General features: G+C 40.3%; 1 protein-coding gene across 1 annotated transcript in view; it reads right to left on the minus strand.

The window, feature by feature from the left end:
* Nucleotides 1-2,048: 2,048 nt before the first annotated feature.
* Nucleotides 2,049-26,409, minus strand: part of DISC1 (DISC1 scaffold protein) — a 208,812-nt gene continuing 184,451 nt past the window's right edge. Inside the window, 4 exon segments of the mRNA XM_069800752.1 lie at nt 2,049-4,873; nt 4,875-4,979; nt 12,913-13,023; nt 23,001-23,045. Of these exon segments, the coding sequence (XP_069656853.1) occupies nt 4,832-4,873; nt 4,875-4,979; nt 12,913-13,023; nt 23,001-23,045 (303 nt within the window). The 3' untranslated portion in view covers nt 2,049-4,831.

Below are 26,409 nucleotides of genomic sequence, written 5' to 3' on the forward strand. Positions count from 1 at the left end.
ACAGGGAAGCCTGAGAGCGGGCACAAAGCTCTAGGTTTTGGGTTTGAGCTGATACACTTAAAATCTTGAGCCTACTTGGCAAGTAAACCCAGAGGGGCTTCCTTTGGTGTTTCATAGTCTCCTTGCCAGAAAAGTAATAAAGTTGAGGTTGTTTTCTTCCCCTTGTAAATTGGTTTGTCAATGTGGAAAGGTCTCTTAATTTTCCATTTCTCCAGTGAGATCTATCATGTGTCTCCTAGCTGTGACTCTGCTTATTTTAATATTCTCCCTCTTTCTCCACTTAGTATTCCTGTACGGCTGCTTATTATTATAAACTATTTGTTCAACTTTCCAGGCGATTATAAGAACAAATAGCCTAGTGATGTATTGACTTTGTGTGTGTCTTTGACAATGCTCTGACACCCCCTTCCCTAAGACACTGCTCTTCCAGACAAGAAAACAAGGAGAGAGCGGCTGAATGCCATGCATGTGAAGAACTTGGATATTTCCTTAGTCACTCAACCCCAGATGTTCTTTTCCCAGGCCTCATATTCAAGCCTTCATTAGGAATTTGAGAGAAATGCTTTACTGTGGCTGCTGGCTTGGCTGCTTTTCAGGTTCAGAAAGAATCTCCTATATTCACAAGCCCTTTTTTCTTTTTCTTTTTTTTAATATCTCTGTAGAAGCTTGTATTATCTTCTTCAACAGTGCAGAAAAATATCCACATGTGCATAATATTTTAGAGCTTCTTTGTAGCATGTTAATCTCTGAGACTAAAAAAATCTCTTGGTCCCAGTCTCATTTTTAATAGGATAGCAAACTAAGAGGATACATGAGGATTATTCTAATCTCACCCTGGAGCTCCCTCCAGCACTACTGCCTATCTGGGACCCATTATTGAACTGCCTTCTCCAGTGCTCTAGAAAAGATGTGCTTATCTTGATTTAACAAGTAATGATAGCAAAAGCAAAAGCCTGAGCTGTCATGCTTTAGAAAGAACAGATTAGCTAATTGATTGCAAAAAGAAATATTAGACTGGAGCTAAACACCCTTTGGGGTGCTGTCCCCTCCTCGCTTTCTTCTTTAGTCCCTCAAGAATATGGCTATACACTGGGGGAGATGTGTGCATTAAACACAACCAACTACTCCTCCAAGGCACATGCAATGGACTGCTCGAGGCGAGCTGCTGCCTCATTTTGCAGCTCTCCTTGCGTAGTCCATTGCATGTGCTTTGGAAGAGCAATGAAGGTGGTCTCAGGTTGCACCAGGGGAGGTTTAGACTGCATATTAGGAAAACTTTCTTCACCAAGAGGGTTATTGAGCATTGGAACGGGCTGCCCAAGGAAGAGGTTGAGTCACCATCCCTGGAGGTATTTAAAAGACGTGTACGTGTAGTGCTTAAGGACATGGTTTGGTGGTGGACTTGGCAGGGTTAGGTTAACAACAGTTGGACTTGATCTTAAAGGTCTTTTCCAACCTAAATGATTCTACAATTCCATTGCTGTGGCAGAGGTTTCTGCACACACAGCCTGTATGCCTCTCTATGTACTCTTCAACCTTTGAGGGCTGGGGTCTTAGGGAGAGCACATGTCCCAGGCAGGAAAGGAAGGGGCTTATTTCTGGTGAGATTAATGTTTGCAGGTGGTGGAAGAGCAGTCCACCTGGAGGTGACAGAGTCCTAGCAAGCATGTGTGAAACTGGTCCTTGGGACACCACAGGCCCTGTCCTACCTCTCATCATGGCAGTGAGGGTGTGCGAGAGCAGGACTTTGACCTCAGATATTGCTGTAGCCAGTGCACAGTCATACTTCCCATCCCTCCATCCTCCTCCATGGGTGAGGAACTGAGGGAGGGCAGGCAGGAAGGATTTGGTTGCACAGCAAGACTGGCTGAGTCAAGCCAGGACTCAAGCACAGGTTTTACTTGTCTGAATAGCTCACTGCATGGTGTTTCTCTCCCTTTCACACTGAAAATAGCTACAGTTTGCTGTGAGACATTAGTCTTGAATGCATCTTTAGACTGTTTCCAGAAGGCATCACAGAATTTCCCAAGCAGAGGAATCACAGCAAAGTAATAGTCACACACCTGGTTTCTCCTTTCCTTCCCTCCCCATCCAGCCCCTGCCCCAGGATGAAATTTATAAAATCTTGTACACTGCACAGAATGCAAACAGACATACTTTTCTTTATTTGAAAGTTTTCTATCCACAGATAAAAGGCAGCTGATACATTGCATAGTATACCTTTTTTTTTTTAGTATATTTGTTATTCAGCATGTCTGAGAAAAGGAATGATTACTGGCTCTAACTTCCCACAACAAACAGTGAAGTTAATGGAATAATAAATTAAAGTAGTAGTAGTCCACATTACGTATAGAATAAATGTTAACAGATACAAATATGACATGAATGATGACTGATTCAGTTTCCCTTCTCCTCAGGAGTTCAGTGTCTTTATTATAGTGGTTGCATAAGCTGATTTTTTATTAAAATGCAGCAGGGCTCTGAAGCTGTGAAATGCAAAAGCCGCACAGGTTTTTTAATTGAATGGGAACATCTTCAAGAACTCTTGCTAGTGAGAATGAGGGTGCTGGTCGCCTGTCCCTGCAATGGTTGGTTACCATCCCTGTTGTTAAGCCCTTGCTGCTGCACAGTGGCAGGCTTCACGCTTCAGCTGCAGCTGATCCTGGCTCTAAGGCACTTATAGGGCTCACCAACTATTTACATTGCAGGGACTATTTATTCAAAGGACAAAATTCCACCCACCCCTCAGTGTGTGGGAGAAAGGGGTCATGCAACCTTAGCATACTGGCCATCATCTCTGGGAGTGTTATCATCCTCTATAAATGCTCATTCCTGGAACCTCAGTGGTGTGTTAACTCACAAGGAGCTTTTACAGGTCTCAAGGAAACAGCTGGAAGAGATCTACCTTGTCAGTGTGCTTTCTCTGCTGTTTACCTGACCTCATGTGCATTTCCGTGAGTTTTCTGCTTTCTGGCAGCCAGGCTGTGTGTGCCCAGCGGGGGTTTCCCAGGGGAGCCAGTCCTGTGCATGGGGGGAACGCCAGGGTGCTGCAGGCTGCCGTCCGTGCTCGTCGGGCTGCCTTGGGCTGGAGACGAATGCCTTGCTCAGCTGTCCAGAGGAGTTTCAGAAAGTGCCAGGGCTACTATGGGGAGGTAGGTATTGAACAGGGATGGTCCAGAAAAGCTTGGAGAAAGAAACTTGTCAAACAGAGCAGCAAGGGATCTCCATTGGAGACTGGGGATGGGAACAGAGTAGTGGAGGTCATGCAAGATGAAGATCCAAGAGTCTTTACTGCAATATGGCCCATGTATTGCACAATGAAGAGTCGTCAATCATGTTCAGAATTACAAGGTTGTAATTCCACCCTGAGGATCTGATGACTACAGAAACCACCTGAGCTCTGCTCCCCTGGTTTGACAACTGTATACTCCTGGATGCAATTATATTCCTGTTCCATGTCTCAGCTGCCTGGCACTTTTTTTTTTCCTCCCTCCTTATGGACTTAACATTGAGGTAGAAGTATTTAAAGAAGTATTAAAACACACAAAGAAAAAGAACGCAATCTTAGTGGGCTAGTAGTCCAATGACCTTCAAAATTTGCAAAAACTTTCACAATGTGGCTATAAAATGAGTAATTGAAGTAGCAGAAAAAAGTAATTCTAAAAATGTCAGAAAAATAGTATAAAAAAGTACAGTACCAAGTTGCAAGACATTTTCTTTATCTACTGGCTTTAAAAAGAAAAAAAAAAAATCAATTTTTTTTTTCAAATTCTCCCTCTGCAACAAATGGCAGAAGCACAATTTTTTGTGACATCAGCAATATAGTGGTATCCAAGTAAGAGTACAAAATGAATTCCTAAAGGCATTAACTGTTTTGAACAATGATCTAAATATAGGTCATTTATATTAGTTGGCTTCAGTTAAGCATTGCTTTTATTTCCTATAAAAATACATGTTTAAGTATGTGTATATACACATATGTGTCTATTGCAAAGAAATCTGCATTCCTTCTGAAGTTTATAAGGAAGATCAAAGTAATATAATAGTAGTAATAAACTTTACAAGGAGACTTAAATGACTTATTGTTCATACAATATTTAAATATAAAGAACACAAATCACCAACAGTAAATTTTTTTGTGCTTTACAACCCCTGTAATACTAAAGCAAGTTTATATTAGTACCTAAATGAAGCGAGTTAAACTACTGCTATAGGGGCTGCTGTTAGTTACCTCCACTGTACTCAATACCACAGAGTAAATGAGGTCCAAATTTCAGTTGAAAGAGCTTGGTTAGCTTGAATTTCATCCTATTGATTTAATTATTGGCAGGAATGTGAAAATACATTCAGTGTAAGAAAGCTGTAAAAGCCAGAGGGAAAAAAAAAAAGAAGAGTTCTTATTACTCTTACAGCTATTTTTCAAGAAATACTAGATGTTCCAGCTTTAACACTACATTTTTAAATCGGGGGAAAAAACCAAAATCCAGGAGTAAAGAAGACAGATACTGTTTACCAGTTTTCAAGGAGAACATTTCACTGACATTAAAGGCAACTTTGCGGACTCACTTGAAATGTATCAATTTGTAATCTACACACTTACAGGGGCTGCTCTGCTCTGAAAGCTGTTTCCCAATCTGTGCCAAAACATGTGAGGCTGTGTAGAATACTTCTGATGATAGACCTCCAGGCTCTGGTTCTCCATAATTGATTTAGTTATTAGTTATGCAGGGGAGAAGAGATCCCTGAGGCTTGGTAAAACAGTATTCAGTTACTAAAAGCAGCCCTTAGTGAATTAATGTCATCCTACCAGCTCTTTCTGCTCATTATTCCTTCAAGTCTTGTTTTCCGGGACACCAGCTGTCACAGAGGAAGTCTCCAGCCTTTTCTTCTCCTGCCTCCCCGGCTGGCTGAAGTTGCACCAGCACGGTCTGGAGTGTCTCCTTCACCACCTGGATCTCCCTCTGCAGAGACTGTGCAAGCTTTATTAAGGAATAAATCTATAGGTGATTGGCAGTCCCTTTTCTCTTTCCAAGTTATTAAATAAATTCTTGTTCTGCTGCTCACAACAGATGGCCATGGCTATTTAATTGTAGCTTCAAGTTCTTCCAAATTGTTTGGATTAAATATTAATACATTTCTCACACTTGCTTTCAAAAAAAAAAAAAATCCAGGCAAACTGAAGTTCTCAAGTAGCATTATTTAGCACTTTCAAAAAGGGAGGGGATGGGCAATACTGCTTGGATACTGTTCTCATGGGAGGAAAGGAGATGAAGAAATTGTACCGTGGAGGCAGCAGCACTAGGTATGAGTTCCCGGCTGGATGGAGGGTGGATTTTTAAGCCAGAGACACAGACCTAGGTAGATCAGACCTCAGGTGAAGGCAGCAGGAGCAGTCAGACATAAGCCAAGTGACCACAGCTTGTGCGGCGTTAGCGAGCTGAGGAACATGTGCTATGCAAGGCAGGGTGGGAATCCAGGTGAGTAGCAAAATTAGCTTACAGTAGAGAAAGTGTTTCTGCTCTACTTACCTCCAGAAGGCTTTAATCTTAGCTGAATTCTCAGTATAATTATAGTGCAGAAAACACAAATAGAAAGCTGTACCTGGCTCCACAGCGAATGCTTTGAACGCATTGAAAAGCAAAGAGATTAGCAGTAGCAAGGTTGTGCTGTTGCGCATTAAAAGGAAAAAGGCCACCTGAAAAGCATCTGCTAATTCAGTAAAAATACTTCATTTGGTTGAGAAAGGAGAGTTTTCCACCTTTTATTTGCCATTATCTAGTTCAGATTTCCTCCAAGGCACCGAGGAAGAAAATGATGGCTAACAGGTCAGTCTCTTAAACGACAGACCTTCCACTTCCCAGCTCCACACAGACAGAGGGAAGGTGTCAGGTGGGGGCAACAAGAACACAAGGGGTGCAGCAGCGAACAGACTGGCAGGTGGAGGGAGGTAGGACATGCATGGAGATAGCAGCAACTGCCGCCGAGATGTGCACAGGTTTTGAAGGAGCTGGGCATCCTAAGCAGTACAGCTTTTTGTTCTGATGACTAGTCCCTCCCAGGAATAAGTACAGTTTATACTATCAATACATTGGCCTTTCTCCTGATAATCTTATGGTAGTGAGGCTATCTGTTGTTGCATCAAGTGCAAAGACTAGGTGTAGCTCAATGAGACACCCAACCTTATCTTTTCTTCCACAGCTTGCACTACATAAAGAGGAAAGCAAGCACAAGACAAGCCAGAGCCTGCTGAAGCTGTAAACCAATGACCAAGTCTATGTGACCAAGCCCTAGGGCCCACCCCATCCCCACTGAGGCCTCCTCTATAGGTATGGCTGGAGGGCAAGGACCCCAAAAGGGTCAAGGGAGAGAGAAATAAGTTCATCTCTAGCAGTAAGTCAGTCATCAAATGATGCCTGAGAGCCAGAAACTCACTTCAAGGGAAATGAAACAGGCTGACACTGAAACAACTCAATTTTAAAAATACAGCGCATAGGAAGGATAACACACAAGGACAGGCTTTATTCTTTATGGAGCACATCCATTATGAAATGTTGTTTTACTCAACCCCAATGTCAATGCAATGTCAAGGAACAAAGACATCCTCAGGTTATGTGACTGTAAAAAGTGAGCTACTACTTTTGAAAAATTGTGACTAGAGAGGACCATGGGAAAGCTATACAAATCACTGCTATTTCAGGCAGCCACAGTTATGCCTTTGAAAAGCCTTTTGGCTGCTTTTTATGCTGTTATTATTTCCTCAAAATTTCATCTTTGTGTATTTACGTACATTTACTATGACGTTTTAATACGTTCACCAGGAGTATTCATGTATGCTTCTAATGTCTGGACAGCTCTATTAATCTAAAGGGATTCTGTCTCTGGTTACAAGTAATAGCAGTACACACAAAACTTCTCCTGTCCTAGGATCTCAAAGCACTGTACTAGGACAAATTAATTATGCTTTGCATCCTCTCTGAAGTAAGAAACATTATTATCATCTTATAAACAGTCCTGGACTGTCCACCACTCTGCAATTTAATTACGATGCTCTGCTGAAAACCTAACTGGTAAAAGAAAAATTCTTCAGTTTATGAACACCATGAAGCTTCTAAAATTTAATTACTCCTGATGCACAGTCTCTGACTACATGCTGTTATTTCTAATACCCTAAGTGATTACAAAATTCTTTTCAGGTAGAGGGAAAAAGCAAAATTGAAATGTTTCGCTGCCAGTGGATCAGAAATCTTGAAGGATGGAGGAAATTGAAAGAGACAGGGAAAGAAACTCTTAACCAACAGAAAGACAGAGCAACAAGAAAGATAACGGCAGTCTACCTACATTGAGTTTCAATAACCTCATAAATAATACCACAACCAGCTATAGACCAGTAACTGTCAAACAAGCCTTTATGACTAGGCAAAATATATGGTATAAGGCTGAACATGGACTCTCTATCCATATACAGAAGTTATGTCCTGATAAACAGCTTCACCCTTTTTAAAAATACAATAACTTAGTTTTGCATGGGTCCACAGGCAAATGTGTCCTTCATGCTTAAATTCTCTATCCAGTGCTGCAAATACTGAGCCAGTATCAAAGGCAGGAGCCAAAACAAGTTTCAACTAGGAACATTTTCTGGTCCTGCTGTCTTCCTGTGAAAAACTGGCAAAATCTCTCCACTGTCTCATAAGCAGTAAATTAAAGTACTTGGGAACAACTTCACATAAACACAATCCATATTCTGCAACAATGCTGCAGCTCTAATGTTGTCTTGGTTGAAGCGTTTCACCTATTTGACTTCCTCTCTTTAAAAAACTTGAGCATCGTGAGTCCCTGATCTACAAGCAGATAAAAAGCAGATCTAACTACTGTAGGCTTACCTCATTTTTGGAAAAAATGGGCCCATCAGTGTATCTTCTGTTCTCTCAGCACAGATGTTTAAGGAAAAGAGACAAAAGGTAGATATTACAAACCAGTTGCCTTCCTATAGGAAAGGTTAGAAACTAAGAGTATACGGTAAGACAAAAGGCCTTGGAAGGACAGTCAAAGACTACTGCAGAGCTGAGGTAAGGGCCTATGGGATTTTGGAGAATAACAGCACTTTTGGACATCTGAAGAGGAAATTAAGCCTTGAAGAACAGAAATAATCAGAAATAGAGGGTTTTTTTAACCTGGTTAACTATTCTGCTTGTTTCTAACAGCTGAACATTACAGTGGCTGGAGACAGAAGCTCAGCTAGATGTTCCACCATGTAACTGCACATCTCCTAACCCCAGGCACCAGTACACACGGGGGGCCAGCCGGCTGGAAGGCAGTTCTGCAGAGAAGAGATCATGGCGGACAGCAAGCTGAACATGAGCCAGCAATGCATCTTGTGGCAAAGGTGGCCAATGGCTTCCCGGGCTGGATTAAGAAAAGCACTGCCAGTAAGTGAAGGAAGCTGACCCTTCCACTCTACTCGGCACTGGTGAGGTCCCATCTGGAGTGCAGGGTCCAGTTCTGGGTTGCCCAGTACAAGATAGATATGAACTTACTGGAGCGAGTCCAGCACAGGGCTGGTTTAATGGACTGGAGCATCCATCATATGAGGAGATGCTGAGAGAACTAGGACTGTTCAACCTGGAGAAGAGAAGGCTCAAGGGATCTTACCAATGTGTACAAATAGCTGAAGAGTAGGAATGAAGAAGGAGCCAGACTCTTCTCACTAGTGTCCACTGACAGAACAAGAAGCAACAGGCAAAAATTCCAAAATAATAGGAAATTGAATCTAAACAGAAGAAAACTTTTTTTTTTACTGTGAGGGTGGTCAAACACTGGAACATGTTGCACAGAGACATTGTGGAGTCTCCATCCTTGGAGATATTCAAAGCCTGACTGGACATGATCCTGGACAACCTGCTCTAGGTGCCCCTGCTTGAGCAGGGGGTTGAACCAACTAAACGATTCTGTCACTGTGTGTGCTATGTACCAAAGGACCGGTGAAGAGGCAAGACAATTCAATATTTATTTGGAATGACCTAGCTTTTGGCCTTTTAGAAGTGCACTTTTGGGAGTGAAGGAAAGACACTGAGCAAGTCCCTACTACTCCTATGAGGCCTGTGCGGTCTCACAGAGCAAAATGGCCTTTGGAAGTCCATCACTTCTCCTTACAAAATACAGGGGTGCTTGCGGTACTGAAACCAGATTAGAAATTTCCCATTTCCCCCCTCCATTACTGTCTCCCTCCTTCACATCCATGACCGTTTCTACAAACTAACATAATACCCCTCCCATGTAAAAACCAAAATACTCCCCCCCAAAATACAACAGAATGACTGCAACATTTTGAAAAATGGATTACTTCAGGGGCCTGGATAGCAGCTGTCTCCAAATCACTTGTTCCAGCAGAAAATGGAAGGCAAAGAACCTGCAGCACGTGGGTGGAAGTACACTGACCTACCTCAATCACGGCACGAACAACGTAAGTGGAACCATGTTCTGGGAAGGGCTCAACCTCCTGCCACCCAAAATCAAGTCACCATTGCCACCTCTCTCTCTTGTGGGATCCCAAATGTTTCTTACACATTCACTCACGGTGAGATTCCTCACTGAGGTACAGTCAGGGCTAAATTCTACACTCCTGATTCTATTGAAAACGTATACTGGTGAAAAGCAAAACTTGTATGAGAGCCTGCCATATGATAAAGGTGAAGGGTTAGCAAAGTGACCTGCAATCCCTAATGAATGTTTAGACACAAAATTCTATTTCCAAAATAACTGTTTAAAATGCCCATTTTAGGGCAAGGAACGGAGATTGCTTTTATAATAATAGCCCAGCCAGGTTTTCTTCCAACAAAAGCGTTTTCACCAGGAGGAACTATTAGATGCATTCAACTTGTCTATCAAAATGTAAATGCTAATTAAGAATAAAAATGACTGTGAAATTGCAATATAGGCTCCACTTAATTTTACTGGGAATTTCAGGCCTTTACTGTCAGGAAAGTAACACCTCTCATCAGCTCTGCGGACACCAGAATGAGTCACCTCTCATCCTTTGGTTTCCCCAATTAATGATGTGGACTGTTTTCATACACTTGCCAGTGATTAACCATAATTTAATGTTTTGTGGGTTTATTTGGTTACACTACCTAGAATTTTGCATATATGTCATAGTGCTACAGAGGAGCTCTTCCCCTCCCCCTATTGTTTGATGCATTTTATACAAAAGTACAGTTTAGTATTTTCTGTGAAAGGCTTCACTAATAAATGAGAATCCCAGGTGGGTCTGTGCCTCTACTCAGGACCAAGAAATATCATTGGATTTCTCCTTTTTTCAGGTCGTGCTGGCAATTACAACAAGCAGCATTTAAGTGTGCTATGCTATCAAAACGTAGAATGAAAAACAATGACATCTGGGGTTTTTCTTCTAATACAAACTTAATTATTAATCAAAGCTATGACACACACTAAACATTGGCAAATGGTTTGAGAGCATCAGGAATTTATTTTTCTCAGTGCAGTCTTTAAAAGTCTTTTAATATCGCAAGACAGGACTAATTTACATCTGTGCAGCCCCTAGTTACATTTTTGACCTAATACAGTTCGTAACACTTGTGTAAGGCCATTTGGGGGGAGGGGGGATGAGGGGAGTTTGAAAGATTTATCCTGCTTTTATTACAATTCCAGATCTTTAAGCTCCTGCTCTGAGAGATCTACAGATTTTTAATGAAGACTGCATAATTGTCCAATATTTGGGATATTGGGATAAGAAACTGTTTTATTTAAAACCAAACTTCTGTGCAAACAATAGACTCATCATAAATTCTTCTACTGAGGCTAATTATTGGCACCAATCTCACTGCTAGTTCCTGCAATATAGGCAAGTAACCAATGAGTGAAAGTTTATTTTATAGGCACTGAGCAGTTTTTATTTAAAAAAAAAACCAAACAATCTACAGGTCTGTAGCACTGTGATAGCTATTTGTTTTATTCCTTTTTGAAGTATAGCACAGTGATTATACATGTACCAGATGGTAACATTTTATGCACATTGATCTGGACTACCTCTGAAATAGCAACTGAATGTTAATGAGGGGTAGCTGAATTGCTGAACTGCTTCTCTGTATGTCCCTATGTTTTAAACATGGTTTCTTATTTTGTGACTGATGGTCTTGCTAGGACCAGGATATCACACAGTGTGCACTGCTGTATTTAGATAACGTGAGCTGAATTTCACTGATAGAGGAAATCAGATCTATATCAGACAATGGTGGCTTAGAACGAGACTAATCTCCAACTCTTCTCAAACTTTCAATGATTAGATTTTATTTTTTCAACTAACTCTTGCAGTTTCAACAGCTACAAAGAAAAATGCATGCTCCGTAGAAAATACAAAAACTACTATTTTACATACTTGTAGTGTATTTTCTTCAGGAATCAAAAAAGCAGGTTTTTGGCTTATTTCACCTTACCTAGTAAACTGTAATTATGATCAGATCTGTTTCGTTTGAATATGAACTTAAGTCCACTGCAAAGAACCCGTAACTCCAACCCCCAGTTTTCTTCTATTAGGGTCAATGAGAAAAGCTCATTTCAGAGCAGATATACATAAGGGAGGAAGGAACTGGATGCTCTGCACGCACACAAGACACGCACATCCGTATAGCTCTGAAAAGAATGCTTACAAACAGCATCGGGGAGCACAACTGCAACCGAGCACTCACGCTGTATATATAACGAAAAGAATATTGCAAACTAGCCTGCGGTAAATACAAGAAAATAATCTTTCTGTACATTGAAAGAAAGATTTGAAGTAGTAACAAATTAGTGACTGGATTTCTTCCCTCTGATGCAACCTTCCCGAATAGGAATTTTGCAATAAGCTGGCAGTAGATGCCCATTTACCTAAAACACAGTGGTATTTCCACATGCTCCATTTATTATCCTTTCTCTAAACCCTCTCCTGCAGCACTGCCTGCCTCAGCTTAGGAAGAACTGAATCTCACCCAGCACCATCATCACCTCAACTCACCTTCAGGTGTCTGTAAGGGCTCCTCTGCTAATCTCTCCAACCTGAATTTATTCATTTTTCTTCATTATCCTCTTGCCTGCCACCTCTTCTCCACTAAAACCTAACCAGCTAAGTACTCTCACCTTCCTTAGCCTCACTGTCTTTTATTCTCTTTTCCCTTTCTTAGAAGAACGAAAACCTCTTTTATGGTAAGTTTTTCTATGAAAGTTACAAATGAAACAATACTTTGTGCTCTTAAATTTTGAAAAATGTCCACAGATGTAGGCCCAATGAATGCCTCATAAAGGTTAAGCAATCTTCAATCAGATACTGAATGACAGATGAAGCACAGAAAGAGATAAGGATGATGTAAGACATCATCTCATCTGGTCACTTCCAGTGGAGTGTTAGAGGCAGATTAAATTGCATAGGATGCCACATGATGCATCTGCAGCCCATTTTTTTAAAAGGAAAAAACCCCGAACTACATGTGACAATATACACAGCCTGAGTCAACGATGTAGCTTTTAATTTAGCTAAATCATGTTGGGAAATGCAGGCACATGGATGCTTGTATCCATGCAGCTTTTAGTGCACTAGGTATTTACTTATATGAGCATTACAAACAAAAGGATTTTAACAGGAGAATAAAGGCTTTTCAGTGCCTAATCTCAATTTACAAAGAACTAACTTCTGTTTAAATCAATTAAAGCTGGATCAGACGACAGTGAAAATGCACTGTAGGAAAACTTGCTACAACAAAAACGCCCACTTCAGCAAGACAATCCATTCTCCCCTTCTTAGTGTACTTAATCTACATTAAGAACTAGCACTCCATGTGAATCTGAAAGGCGAGTATTTCACATACGTACTTACATAGATTGATACATATCTATAGCTATATCAAAAAGGATATGAATAACTCCTTCATCAACTCTGCAGGCGGAAGTTTGCAATTGATCTTCCAGATGTACCAATTTCTCACTTATGGCTTCGCATTTTTCTCCCAACTCTGCAGAAAATATGAAGAACTCCTACAGGATGTTGAAAAAGGAAAGAAAGCATGTTTGCTGCTGACGGCACTTTTCTACATCACGTTTGCATCAAATTAAGGGGAAAATAAAATATTAGTAAGGGGATGTGATACTTTGCAGTGCTAAGACACTGCCTGAAGACAAATTCCCGTTAGAGAGACAAAAAAAAATTGTTACTATATAATAAATTGGTGATTTATGTGAAATGGAATGAACCTGTGGTCTCAGTCTATTTCCCAGCAGAAAAAAGACATGATCTCACTTTCAGCAGAGGATTAAAGGGGTGTGGAGACTGAACTGCTCTCCCTCTTCCCTGCTGTCTCACCACAGCAGGGGAGGGAAATCTCATGCTGACTACACCATTTAGGTTCCTAAATTTCAAGTTGTTCATGTAAATATGATTTACGCTTTTAGGCCATTTAAATATTTCAAGCAACATCACTTTTGGTATCTCTTATAAACACAAAATGTACTTACTTTTTTGAGGAAAAATCTGGCCAGAAAGGGACTTTGCTCAACTGATCAGAGAACATACATCAAAGTCTTCAAGATTACAGGATGAAACTACACTTTTTTACTGTGTTATCATGAAACAAGACTAAATTTTCAAAAATAATGCTTCCCTACTTAGAGCTTATACAGACAAACACTTTTTCTATTTTAAACTGAGTATTTTAAACTAGTTGCAAAATCTTTCCCATAAGTTCGTCTGCTTTCAGATATACTGCACGAGGGTAATTTGTATCTTTTACATTTTGTGTTGAGTACTTATTTGAGAAACGACCCAAATAAGCAGCAAATACAAGAGGGGGAGGGCAAAAAAAATCAACTATTTTGTGCAGCACTGGGACAAGCCTCTCATCTCCCTCCCAAGGCATCATAGTGCTGTCTACAGTGAACGACAGGGGTTATCTGTAAGGAAAAGATTATGGTGCCAAGATGAAGTTCTGCTGGAGCCATGTTGAAAAAAACCTGGACTTCCTCAGCTGGAATCCAGAAAACTAGATTTTCTCTACACCTAGTCTATGCACTCATCCATAAAGCCAGCTGCACATGTGGCCATATACAATCTTCAGAAAGTTTTTCTCCTTTAAAAATGTACTTGGAGTCCTTTGCACTGATCTGTTGCTATAATAGCAGCCATCAGTGGCTGTTCAAGAGAAATCAAGCCTTCAATCAAAGGCCTTGCAAAGAAATCGTGCTAATACTTGTTGGAACGCTGCCCATTGTGAAACAATCTGATTTTTTGGTAAACACATTTACCAGACCTCAGTTCTGTCCCATCCTTACCCTTTGGATCAGGCAGTGAATAGACAGAGTCAAATGTCAGAAGAGCTCTGCTGGCTGGCACATCCTCTGTTACAGCGCAGAGCTTTGACCTTTCTGCTTTCCTAGGCCTTCTGCCAGACGTGGCTACCCAGCAGATCGCTTGGGTACGCAACCAGCTGCAGCTCGAATGCGAGACAGGCGAGTTGGGTAAGAGAGGTTACGTTGCAAACAACCGCAGCTTAGACACAGAGAAGCACAACCTGAGAACCAGCTGGCTGAGTCCCTGGCTCTGGGCACGAGAGCTGAGCAGCCATCTTCAGAGTCATTACCAAACATCAGAATCTACAGCGGCACTCCACACAATTTATAGACGTAAAAATGACCCATCGTTTTTCAAATGAGAACAGGGGAGGAGAAGGTACACTTTCTCCCTACGGCTACTAGGAACGTCCTTTTCTCAAGACCAGGGACAGAAGATGCGGAACAAATCCTCCATCCAGCTGCTAAATCGTTATTCAGTACACCAGCAGGACTCCATATGCTGTTAAGGAGTGGGATAACCCAGGCAATTTATATCAATAGAGAGCTTTTAGGGAATCATTCTGTGACACGCATGCAAGAACAGATGACAGTTGTCTAAAAGAACTTAGGTCTCAGGCTAGAAGAGTCAGTTAATTGCAAAAACCTAGTACTCTGAAAGCACATCCACAATTATGACCATTTAGAGAAAGCTCAGCCTCAGAACACTGGTTTTTCTCTAAGAGTTAATTACACATAAGACCATCAGATCTTCATGTAACCATCATCTCAAACGCAAGAAACACAAGACAAAACCCAATCATTGCTATACAATCGCTGAACAGTTAATTTAGGAAAACCAGCTTTTAATTAATGCACAAACTCCTAAGTATTGCTCTGACAGACAAAAGCTGTAAGTGAAGTTTTCAAACCAGACTCTTTCTACAGACTGTCTTTGACAAAATGAATGGTCCTGTACAGATCCTGAAGAACTAGTATTTTATAGTGACACTTAAAAAGCAGATTCTTGCTCTTATAACATCAAGCTATTGAATACTTTAGTCTGATCCAGTCACTGCTTTTATCAAGAACTAGTACTATATGAGATTTTGGATCACATTCATGCTGTCAAGAAGGATGACACTTCTAGTCCCGACTTGAAATCATCAGCTACCACACGCAGCAAATGAAAAAAAGTACATGTTAGAGTACATTCCTGAATACCTGTGCCATTAAGTATATTTAAATCTAAAAAGTGTTACAAAGATACACATTACTGTAGGCTATCCCTTTCTTTTTCAGGGTACTGTTGATGACAGGAACATTTATCCAGATAATCAGTCCCCAATTAGCACTATCATCAGTTGCTGCAAGAGATCTGTTTCCTCCACTTTAAAACTGCCCTCACGTTTCCTGTCTCGTACACACAAATACAGGGAATTCACTGGGCAGCTAATCTAAACAAGAAGCACACTGGCTGGGTTTGTCTGGCCCTGCTGTGAAAATCCACAGTGGAAAATTTTTCCCTCTTCACTGTGTCAGTGAACGTACAGGGCAAACCAGGCCTTTTAGACCTACCCCCTCGCTCAACTTCGGGTGGGTTGAAAGATGCTGGAGACAGCATTTAGACACCCGGTTGGCAAAACAGGTTCCAAGTTGCAAGTGTGGCTTAGCTCTAACACGCACAGATCCTGAAAACCCGAGAGAAAATATAACTACAGCCTGAAATCCACTGTCGCAGTGCAGCTGGATGACTACGCTTATTGGGGTACTGCTACATAAGCTGATTTCAAGTTTGACGTTTTCTTTTCCCTTTTAAAAGAAAACTTTACAGCCAAGTAAAGAAAAGTCCCAGAAAGGGTAGAAGGAAGGAACCCAGAGAACAAGTCCCCGAGACCCTAGGACTTCAGGTGAATGAATGCTCCTTCTGTAGCAAAGGCATCTCACGGTGCTTTGCATCAGCACTAACCTGTATTTTGGGGTTCTAAGCTTTGGCTAGTAGCTTCCACCCCACTGCAATTCCAGGCAAGGACTTCGTTGGTGTATTGGTCTCGCACTAAACTTGCTTAGAAACAAGGGACTATCATTTTTAACACACTGGCTTTAATTCTTCTGTCAACTGAATGCTTAGATTCTTGCTTAAAGTAAAATGTCCATTCTATCTCGTGAAAAAATACAGAGTATTCTTCCTGAACGAACACATTTTGAGCACAAAATGAATTGTCTAAAAATGTGACAAAAATGCTGTTTACTTTGGAAATTAAGATAAATGAGCAATGAGTACTAGGAAAATGTGCTCAATGCAGACTTGTTACAACAATATGGGAAGGCAAGGAAATCTGAGTAAGTAAAAATTGGATCAAACTTGTTTAGGTCTTTAAACACTTGAAACCCATTTAATCATGGTTGTACTATGGTAAGTAAAATAGCTCCATAAGGCAGAACTTATATTCTATTAATTTTAAACTCCTAATAGGTATTTTGCAGCTTAATTCCTCTTTAACACAGCAATAATATCTTATGAAAAAACTATTTTTGCACCTCGATGACACAGCTGCATCTTTAGTTGAAATGAGAATTTCCTCCATAGTTTAGACAAGCATCATCTCTCAGGAACTTACTTGCAGGAGTCACGTGAAAAACGCAGGAGGGTCATCACATAAATTATGATTTTCCAGAACGTATGTATATATGGCCTTTCTTATTTTGGATTGGAAAGATGTGGTCATGCAGAGAACTCCAGTTTAACATCAAGAAGAGTTATAAATGAAATTGAAAAAAAAAATATACTGCTCTCAAAAATATAGAAGAATAATTCCAAATATTCAACCAATTCCACAGCTTCTGCCCTTAGGCCCTCATTTGAAAAAAGTTCAATAACCCAGAGAAGTACATAAGAAAGATTTCTCTCTGTGCCTTTCATGCCTAGTAACGTCACTGGTAACATTTTTATTTGACATTTGTCTATGTAGGCAGGGAAACCGCTGTCAGTGACACACAAACTATTCATAACAGCTCCCAGTTGGAAAGTGGCACTTTACACTGATCAACAGCATCTCTGAGAGAAGAGTGGACTCTGCCTCCAGCTCAACATATTAATAAAATACAACTCATCTGAGCTTGTAGGTTATGTCAATGCTACAAGCTACTGTAAGTCTTAAGACTTCTTTAGTTATTTTTGCACTAACAGCAATTTTAGGAAGCAGCTAGGAGAGATTGCGGGAGTCAGGAAAGAGCTGAGATGCAATATTGCTTTATGGATTTTTCTGTGAACAGGGGATGTAGCTGGCTGGGATTTTTTTTTTGTCCCCTCTAAATCCTTAAGCAGGTGGAAACAGCACAAATGTGGGTGTGATTTGCTATTTTTTTAAGGTGAAATTCTTCTGCCTTCTCAGGCAAAGTAGAAATTCTCATTCTCTCCCAGAGATGTGAGAGTCTGAGGCAAGAAACAGGAAGAACAGACAACGTTCCAGCTGATACACAGCTGGAGCATCAGCATATTGAATTAAGAGCAGAGGGAATGGCTTCCACTTTAGTCTTCTACATTTCATTTTACCCTTTTACAAGTCATTTTAGTCACCTATGAGCAACAGCTCTTCGACAGCATTACTCAAGGAAAATGTTTGATCAGCTTTTCCAGTGCAAACACCTTCTGTGCTCTCTTGGATCTAGTTCAGCAATTCTATATAGAAGAATCAGTATTGTAGTAGCTAGATTAATCTAAGTCTATTAGGGATTAGAGTCTCTATTAGAGTCTTTGGTGATTGTGCTGAGAAGCAGGATTCCCAGATATATCCTTAAAATTCATTCTTCCTACAGAGGAACTTCTGTAAAAAGGCATTGCCTTACTTCCAACTAGCAATATCATAACCCCAATAAGATAAAAGCCTTAGAAGACCTTCTGCTGAACATCAAAGCCAGATTTCTTTCACGTGTACTAAATCCTCTCTCCTATAATAGTTAAAATAATTTAAAATAACATAAATAACAACCACGATGCAGACAGATACTTCACATTATGGCACATGGTTTAGAACAGCGACTTACTGTTGGCTGAAGTGCTGCGCTCTTACCCTCACCCCTTGCAGAAGTTAATGGAAACTGTGAGCACTTGAAACTCCAGAATGTCAGGCCAGGGCACCTCTTAAATCATTTCTAGAAACAAAATGCAACCATCCATCTATTTCTGCTGCTTGAGCAGATGCTTCAGTCACATGCAGGCTAAGCACACATGCCCTCAGATAACGAGCTACATGGCCACAAAGTGTCCAAAGCAGAGGTGGGGGAAGCATTTGTCCCTGCTCCGCATCCCAGATTTCCTGCCCTGTGTGCATCATCCTGGGCAGGTGTTGTAGACGAGGAAGGCAAAGTGTCCACTGCGAACAGGCCTGATCTCTTACTCTGAAAATAATGCCTGTTACTCATGACCAACACCATCCCAGCATCATGGGAAGGCTGACCAGGAACCAAGCAGGGACCACCAAAGCCCGCTCTGTGACTTGCAGTGCCATCAAGCCCACTGTGACTGTCCTCAGCTGGTGTCTGCCTACACAGCTCTTAGCAGCTGACAGGGATTTTGTGGTTCTGGTTGCAGGGCAGAGCCTGCTTCCAGGGCTAAAGTGCCCTTGCAGGCAGCAAGTTTTCCTACTGCAAACTTCCCTTCCTACAAACAGGGATGGCTACATTTCTTTTTACCCTTATATAGCACACAATGATAACTAATAGTTGTCATCTTTGTCATTATTTTTTATGTGATTGAAGACTTTTATTTTCAACCAGACCAGGATTTCTAAATCTCTTGTTTCTATTCTTTTCCTTCAGTGCATTCCTGTCTTCTACAGAGTGAGGTGCCCACACCAGCGCCGTAGTCCTCTGGAGGCTTTGACATTCTCAGCTAAGCACAGTAATTATTTCTGTCTTACAACTGACATTCTCATTAATGAGGCTGCAAATGACATTTGCCCTTTCTTGCAAGAGGATGAAGGTAATGAATCCCACTCTATTTGTAGTCCAGTATAACCCTAGATTCTGCTTCTGCAGTATTGTCATCTTAGCTGCTATTTACCATCTGTATACATAAATTTGACTTTTTTTTCTTCCTCAAATGTAATTTGCACCTGTCTTTTAACATATCCCATCTTATTGATTTCAGGCTATTCTTTCAATCTATCAAGAGCATTTGGAATTCTAATACTAATTGAAATTATGTTGACTGGCACATAAACTCCTGGCCTACCTCCTTTTTAAAGGCAAATACCAAGTCTGCCTTTTACTGATCCCCTAGGACTTCAAGCTTCCTCTAGGAGTTTTCAAAGAAGCTTGTTAATGGTTTGGAGATTGTTTTTCTTGGCTCCTATGCACTCAGAAGAAATTTCATCAGTCTAGCCTGACTTGAGTATATCTCACTTGCCTTAGGATCCTTTACTGTGTTTGTCTCTTGCTACCTTGTAGTGAATACTAAGAGCACTACATATATAGACATAGTTTATCATTCTTAGAAAGACCAAAAGCAAAGAAAATAAGGAAGAAAAAAAAATTTCTGCCCTCTGCTCTCATTTCATTATTTTCATGTTCACCTTTCCTAGAAGACACACCCGCTTTCTTTCACCTGTCCCTTACGTACGGCTTATCCCTGAACTCCCTTGCCGTTTTGCATATCTTTTGTTTACAACAGCTTAGTGCATTCAGTGGTCTTGCTGGTTCACTCTTCCACTGTACAGTACCCTTTTAGGCTCATCCTTAGGAACATTTTTGTCATTTCCTTTTCAAAATTATTTTGGGCCACTGAAGAGCTGCTGGCAGATATGTAGTCTGTTACTGTGGTTGCTCTTTTCTGCACCAAAAGAAGATGATGCTGTACTATCAACATGATGTCTTTTGGAGGGTACCAAAGATCTTCTGCTGATTCCTCCTCCTACACAGTTCGTCCCACAGAAACTCACCTGTTGCTTCCCTGGTTTTGTTAAGGTGAGCTCTTCTTTCACAGAGGTGGTTATCTGCCTTTTGTCAGAAAAGGGATTGAGGTTGTTTCCCAATTACTTTTGCCCTTATTGCCTTCCACTTACAGATTGCTAGCTTGTTCCATCAGCCTGTTCATGTATATTTAGGAGACTGCAGCACTACAACACGCTCCTCAGTTTCTCATATGCAATAATTCAGGCATAAAGCTTTCCAGACAGCTGTTTTGCAACTGTGACCTACCTCCTCCCCATCATCACACGCTTTCCCCACATTCCCTTTGCTTGCACTGGTCCCCTTCCCTCCTCCGCAGGGATACACCGCCACATGGGAGTGTTAAATGACTCATCAAAATTACAGCCCAATGTTGGCAATTCTTCCCCTCATGTATCTTCCATTACAGCTATGGAGGAGTGTCCTTGGAAAAGCATCTACACAGGAATAGAGCTTTCCATTGCCTTCCAGCACCCTGCTGTGGTCTGGGTGACAGCAGTCTTCCCATTCTCATCTCTAGTAGTAGACTGAAGACCTTGCCTGAATGCAGACTTCCTAAAATGAGTGTACACTACTGCACTGGCTCATTTAATTAAACTGGGACAATTCCAGTTCCTGCTGTGGGAGGATGAGGCTATTTACTGACTTACCAATAAAAATTCACAGTGGGCCAGGACTTGGAAAAGAAACAAAAGCACCAAACTGTTTTCTAGTGTCCACACCCTGCTGTGTGAGGAGTCAGCATAGCTGGGTATCATTTATAGGTGGTTCCGAGTATTGTTCACTCCCATCTCTGCTCCCGAGTCACTAAGATCCAGCAATCTGGAATGACTAACAGGCAGCGGGGAGACTGACAAGAGTGGATTAGGGGCCAGTGCGTCAAAGGAACATTTAGGCAAAGCCTTGACGTGGTACAGGGTGCTGACAGTTTCATAGAGCTCTTATAGAGCTGTCTACAAGTCGACATCAATCCAGCTGTGGCAGTGTGGTAGAGCCTGGCTTTCTAGCAAATTTCTGTTTCCTCTATTTGTATTGTTGCTCTCTATTCTCTTTATGCACTTTTTTCCCCTCAAAACTTCAAAAGGGCCAAGTTCCTCCGGTTGTGAGGACTCTAGGATATTAAGCTCCTAGTGAATACTTCTCGAGTGGCAGCCCTCTACGCCTGTGAGCTCTGGTGCGTTTGTAAACCCAGCACACACATCGCACTCACATGCTCTGCGCACATCTCCTGTTAAGCAAAAGAGCAACTTCTTCATTCGAGGGTTGGGCTGTACGACAGCTTTCAGTGCAGGTCACTGCTGGACACGAGCATGCAGTTGTACTCTCATCTGCTTTGGTTCAGACCATACGCAATTTTTAGTTTCCAGCAAATATTCTGCTGTCTTGGCAGCTATCACTACCAACGTGCCCTCAGTATTTTGCCCTACTGGCAGCAGGGCTTTTCGCTACTTTTATCTCATGGGACTACCTGCCCCCATCTCATGTCATCTGTGGACACAAGCACCTGTGTTTTTGCTTTAATTCACAGCAAAGTTCACTGATAAAGGCTATTTGCATTTTCTGCAAAGTTCACCTTCACTCTCAAGGCTTCCCGTTTTTATTTATGCTGAACTCACACACAGCCAGGCAGTCCACCCTAGGCGTGCTCTCATGTCACCGTCTCCTTGTACACAAGGTCAACTATCTTGAGTTTGGTCTTGCAGGTAGACTATCTTTCCTGGAGCATTCCAGCTGCTCCACAGTCTTTGAATTTATTGGTGGAAATCCAAAGAAATGCCTCATCTGAATAGTTATCCCAAATTGCAATTTTTTAAAATTTATTTATTCAATATTTGCTTGGCTGAGCACTTGTCATTTGTACTTGACAGGTGGCATGTATGCTATTATGGAAGGTGAACTGGGGGTTACTTACCCGTGTAATTAATTTGCTTGCTGGACACAATGCCTGGATGCTAAATTTCCTTAATATGTAAGTTGCAACCCAAGGCATACCCATATAAAAATGGACCAGACTGAATCAGTACAGCTCTTCGAACCAGTATAACTCTCCTTACACATATATTACCTAAACTCTTAGTTTGTACATAGACGGATTATTGTATGTAAGCAGGTTTTTCTCATCATTTACTCTCATAGGAAATGCATCTCATGTTACTCAATTATCCCAGACTTTCTTAATTATATAGACTAGGATCCAACATCTTTTTATTTATGAAAATAGTGTGAAATGACAAACACCCAGTATTTTTAGTCAGGTGAAATTCCTACTACCCTGTATTCTGCTGCAATATGTTTTTATACTTCAAAAGTAAATTCAAAGGTATTTTTAGTGGTACACAAGGAAATAAGTAAAGCATCATGATTTTCTTCCATTCCTAAACATCATTACAGTACTACAGTGAGGTTGGCTAAGTATTATTGGTCCTACTTTTCCCTAACATACTCATCCTGTTGTCAGTATGTATTAAAAGCACTAGCACAGGATTTAACTATAAACTCCCTGAAATACACAGCAATTTTGCCATTATCTTCAATGAAAAAAAAAAAAAAAAGAAAAAAAAGAAAAAAAAAAACAGGCCCGCTCCAGTTGTGCCTTTGTGGCTTTTCTAAGTGCTCACACACTCTCTAGCAATTTTTACCCAAAGGTAATACTATAAAAACAAGTATCATTAGTTCTAATGGAGACCCAGAAAAGTCTGTACAGTATCACCATTTTGTATTGCCTAGAAAACACTTACCTCAGATAAATGACCCTCCGCTCCAAATGAAATGTCTTCCATAACCTGTTAGAGATAAATTATTAAGTATATGGTAGATACATGCTATATAAACGGTAAGATTTCAATGGAACTTATAAAAACCATATAGCACATAAAAAAGTTATACAAGCTGAACTGTTACATCATTTTGTTTCACACGCATGAAACATTTCAATTGCATTTATATTGAAGCAGTGGCAGCCACCCAACATTTAAAGCTAAATTTGAATACATTTTATCAAAGCCTGTCTTTGGCTTCCCAGTTAAAACCCACAAGGAGTGCTGCCTCTAAAACTGAAGGACTAACTATAGATTGAAAGAAACTTTTCTATTAAGTTCTTATGGATCTATACACCATTCAAGTGTCTACAGAAATTTTTTTGGCACAAACCCTGGAAGTGATTTTGGGCAGGAGAAATGAGAAACCCCACTGATGTTTTGTATTGGTAACACGTGCTAACTATAGTCGGTTCCTCTTTCAAAACTTGCTTCATCTGTAAAGCCTATAAGAAATTAGCCAGCATTTCATTGATTAGCTGAGGAGCAAAGAAATTTAATGTTAATATTATTAGAAAATCATTAATACTTATCACACATGAGAGTATTGATATTCTTTAATAAACTGAGATAGGGATATTGCTTTGGTAGGACAATACTTAGTATCACAGGTATGTGCATATATATGTAATAAAGCGCAAAATCATTATTCTGCCATAAGATCATTATTATTACTGGGTACTATTTTCAGTAATCTATCTGAAAAGAGGTTGCTCAGATTTCTTTTAACTGTAATATTAGTTTTCTGATTAGATTTTTACTGCAAAATACACGTAAGCATTGAGCTTACTGAGATGCTACGATCTCCAGATAAAGAGTTAGCATTTTTATCAGTAGATACTACACAACAATATCACACGCAGCTAAGGGGCATCTTACTGCACAAGAACGCGTGTGACTGTACGACGATGATCTGATCATTACATATAAGCCAGCTGCCTGTTGCTGCAGAAATCCTTTCCAGCTTGGATTAATACAAAAAACACTCAAACACTGACTTTCACTGACACTTAATGCTGACATTTAAAACAAAGATTAAATTTAAAGTTTCCAAATTATTTTTGAAGCTCTACAAATACAACATTTAATTAAAACTCAAATGAATGCACAGTTTATTTAGCTTTCCAAAGGCTTTGTCCTTTACCCATTGCACATTTGCTCCCTGGACCGCAGGCTATCTCAATGCACAGTAATGAGTTACAGCCTGCTGACAGAGGCTTTCTTGGTGCTTGCTACCACTAAATTCTGAAAAATGTTGTGTCATATCCTGTGATGACTTCTTTTTAACGACAGACACCACATTAAATATTAATTATTATTTTTTCATGATTGTCCACTTAGTATCACTTAGAACATTCAGTATCTTAAAAAAAGTGAATCAGATGAAGCCTTTGCAATTATAGAACATCTACCCAACACCAGAGTGCTCTACTGAAGACCCCGAAACATCGTCCCAGATGGCAAAACTGAAGTATGCAGAGGTGAGGAAAAGACAGCAGTCCTTACTCTTGCACCCACTCTCTGCTTCTTTTATGGTGAAAAAGTGAGAAACGATCCACAAAGAATTCTGATGGGCTAACTACCAAAAATGCTGACTTACAAAAGATAACACTACTGAATTTTGGTTTTTACCTTGTAACTTTAATCACCTCAATTTTCTTGAAATCTAGTAGGTGTTTCTTTCCTTCATAGTGATTAAGAGGGAGCACTGCACAGCATGCCAGATAGCAGAAGAAGAAGAAAAAAGGATAGGTCAGGAACTCAAGCCTGCAGGTGCACACATACTCATGTTCATCAAGATACTTGGTGTTAGGGAGGTCCCAGCACACACACACCTCTCTGTTTATTAGTTATCATCGGTGTTTCTGGTGTTATAAAAAGGTTTTGCTTATGCATACATTACCAACAAGGAAAAAATAAAGCAAGATATCATAAGGAGTGGAACAAGCAGGCGTTAATGTCTGAAGAGAAATGAAATGTTACTATTGTGTATTTTAGCAATCACCCAGATATGTATCTAACTATGCAATAATGATCACAGCACCTTCCGCCTCACTCACATGTCACCTGGGCAAAAAACTTGCAGTCAGTTTAAAAGTATGGAACATTTCTGGGATGAAAACTAGAACCCATCTTTAATTCCTCAGAGACCTGGGAGAAAATCAAGCTCAGTTAGTCACAAAAAGACAAACTGTAACTGCAGTGATGGGGCACCCTAATTTCATCACAATAGCTACCAGCTGGAGAGTACGGGCTTACATGAAAATTCAAGAATCTATATTAAATACATTAGACAATAAGCTGACTTTCACATGACTGAGGCTAGTAATACTGTCTATAATTTTGCTTCAGCATTTTTGTAAAATACTATAATCTAATGAGTTATCTGTAACTGAAAGGAGTACATCTTAAATTTTAAGTAACTCAGTGTTCCACGGGATGATTTTTGCTGGCCTCACTTTATTTAGTTTTGTCCACAAAATTGGTAATGATGTTTCAACAAGCTGAGCTGCCAAAGCATGTGATTGTCTTCCCTGGTTAACAGTCAGTCTTATAAAGGAAATCTGATTTACCAGATTATTTTGGGATGCCACAGTCGACCACATAGACAAACCAGGGAAAAAAAAAAAAAAATCTGTACTGTCTTAGAAAACACAGTTATGAAGACTATAAAATAACTGTTGACAGTTAATAAACCTGTGCTCACACACAATGGTAAAATATCTGAACTTTCAAAGAATTTATACCTTACATATTTTATACCAGAACATGTCATATTTTATGATCTAGTGAGGATATTTAATTAAAAATGAAAAACAGCCCCTCTGCAAAGCAGTATCTGAGGATCTAAGTGAAGGGTTCTTTCCATTTGTCTATTTTGCTCTTCATATTCTTGTTATGTTTCTTATTTGTTTCTTTGTTTTCTAATGAAACCTATACAGTAAGACACAGTTATATGCAAGAAAACCGTATTTATAGTATACATCAACAAAACCAATATCCACTCCACAGTAATACTTAGCCAGATATGACATGATAAATAACTGGAGAGCTTCATTTATAGCATTTCACCATAAAGTCAATCAATCACGTGGGAATGAAATGTACCTTCCAAGGCATATATGCCCATATGCTGTTATTACCCTTTGCTATCCTGTTTTGAAGCAAATAATTCAGTAACCTCTAAATACAAAGAACACCACTCTTTCCTTCTGCTTCAGTGACCAACAGCACGCTCCTGAAATTCCCCAATGGGGAACAGAGGTGACACAGTTGAAGAGAATAGTCATTCTAGAAACACAGCAACCACATCAAGCTACTCCTCTCACAG

Source organism: Haliaeetus albicilla, chromosome 13 (genome assembly GCF_947461875.1).
Source record: "Haliaeetus albicilla chromosome 13, bHalAlb1.1, whole genome shotgun sequence".
In the NCBI taxonomy this organism is placed as follows: Eukaryota; Metazoa; Chordata; class Aves; order Accipitriformes; family Accipitridae; genus Haliaeetus; species Haliaeetus albicilla.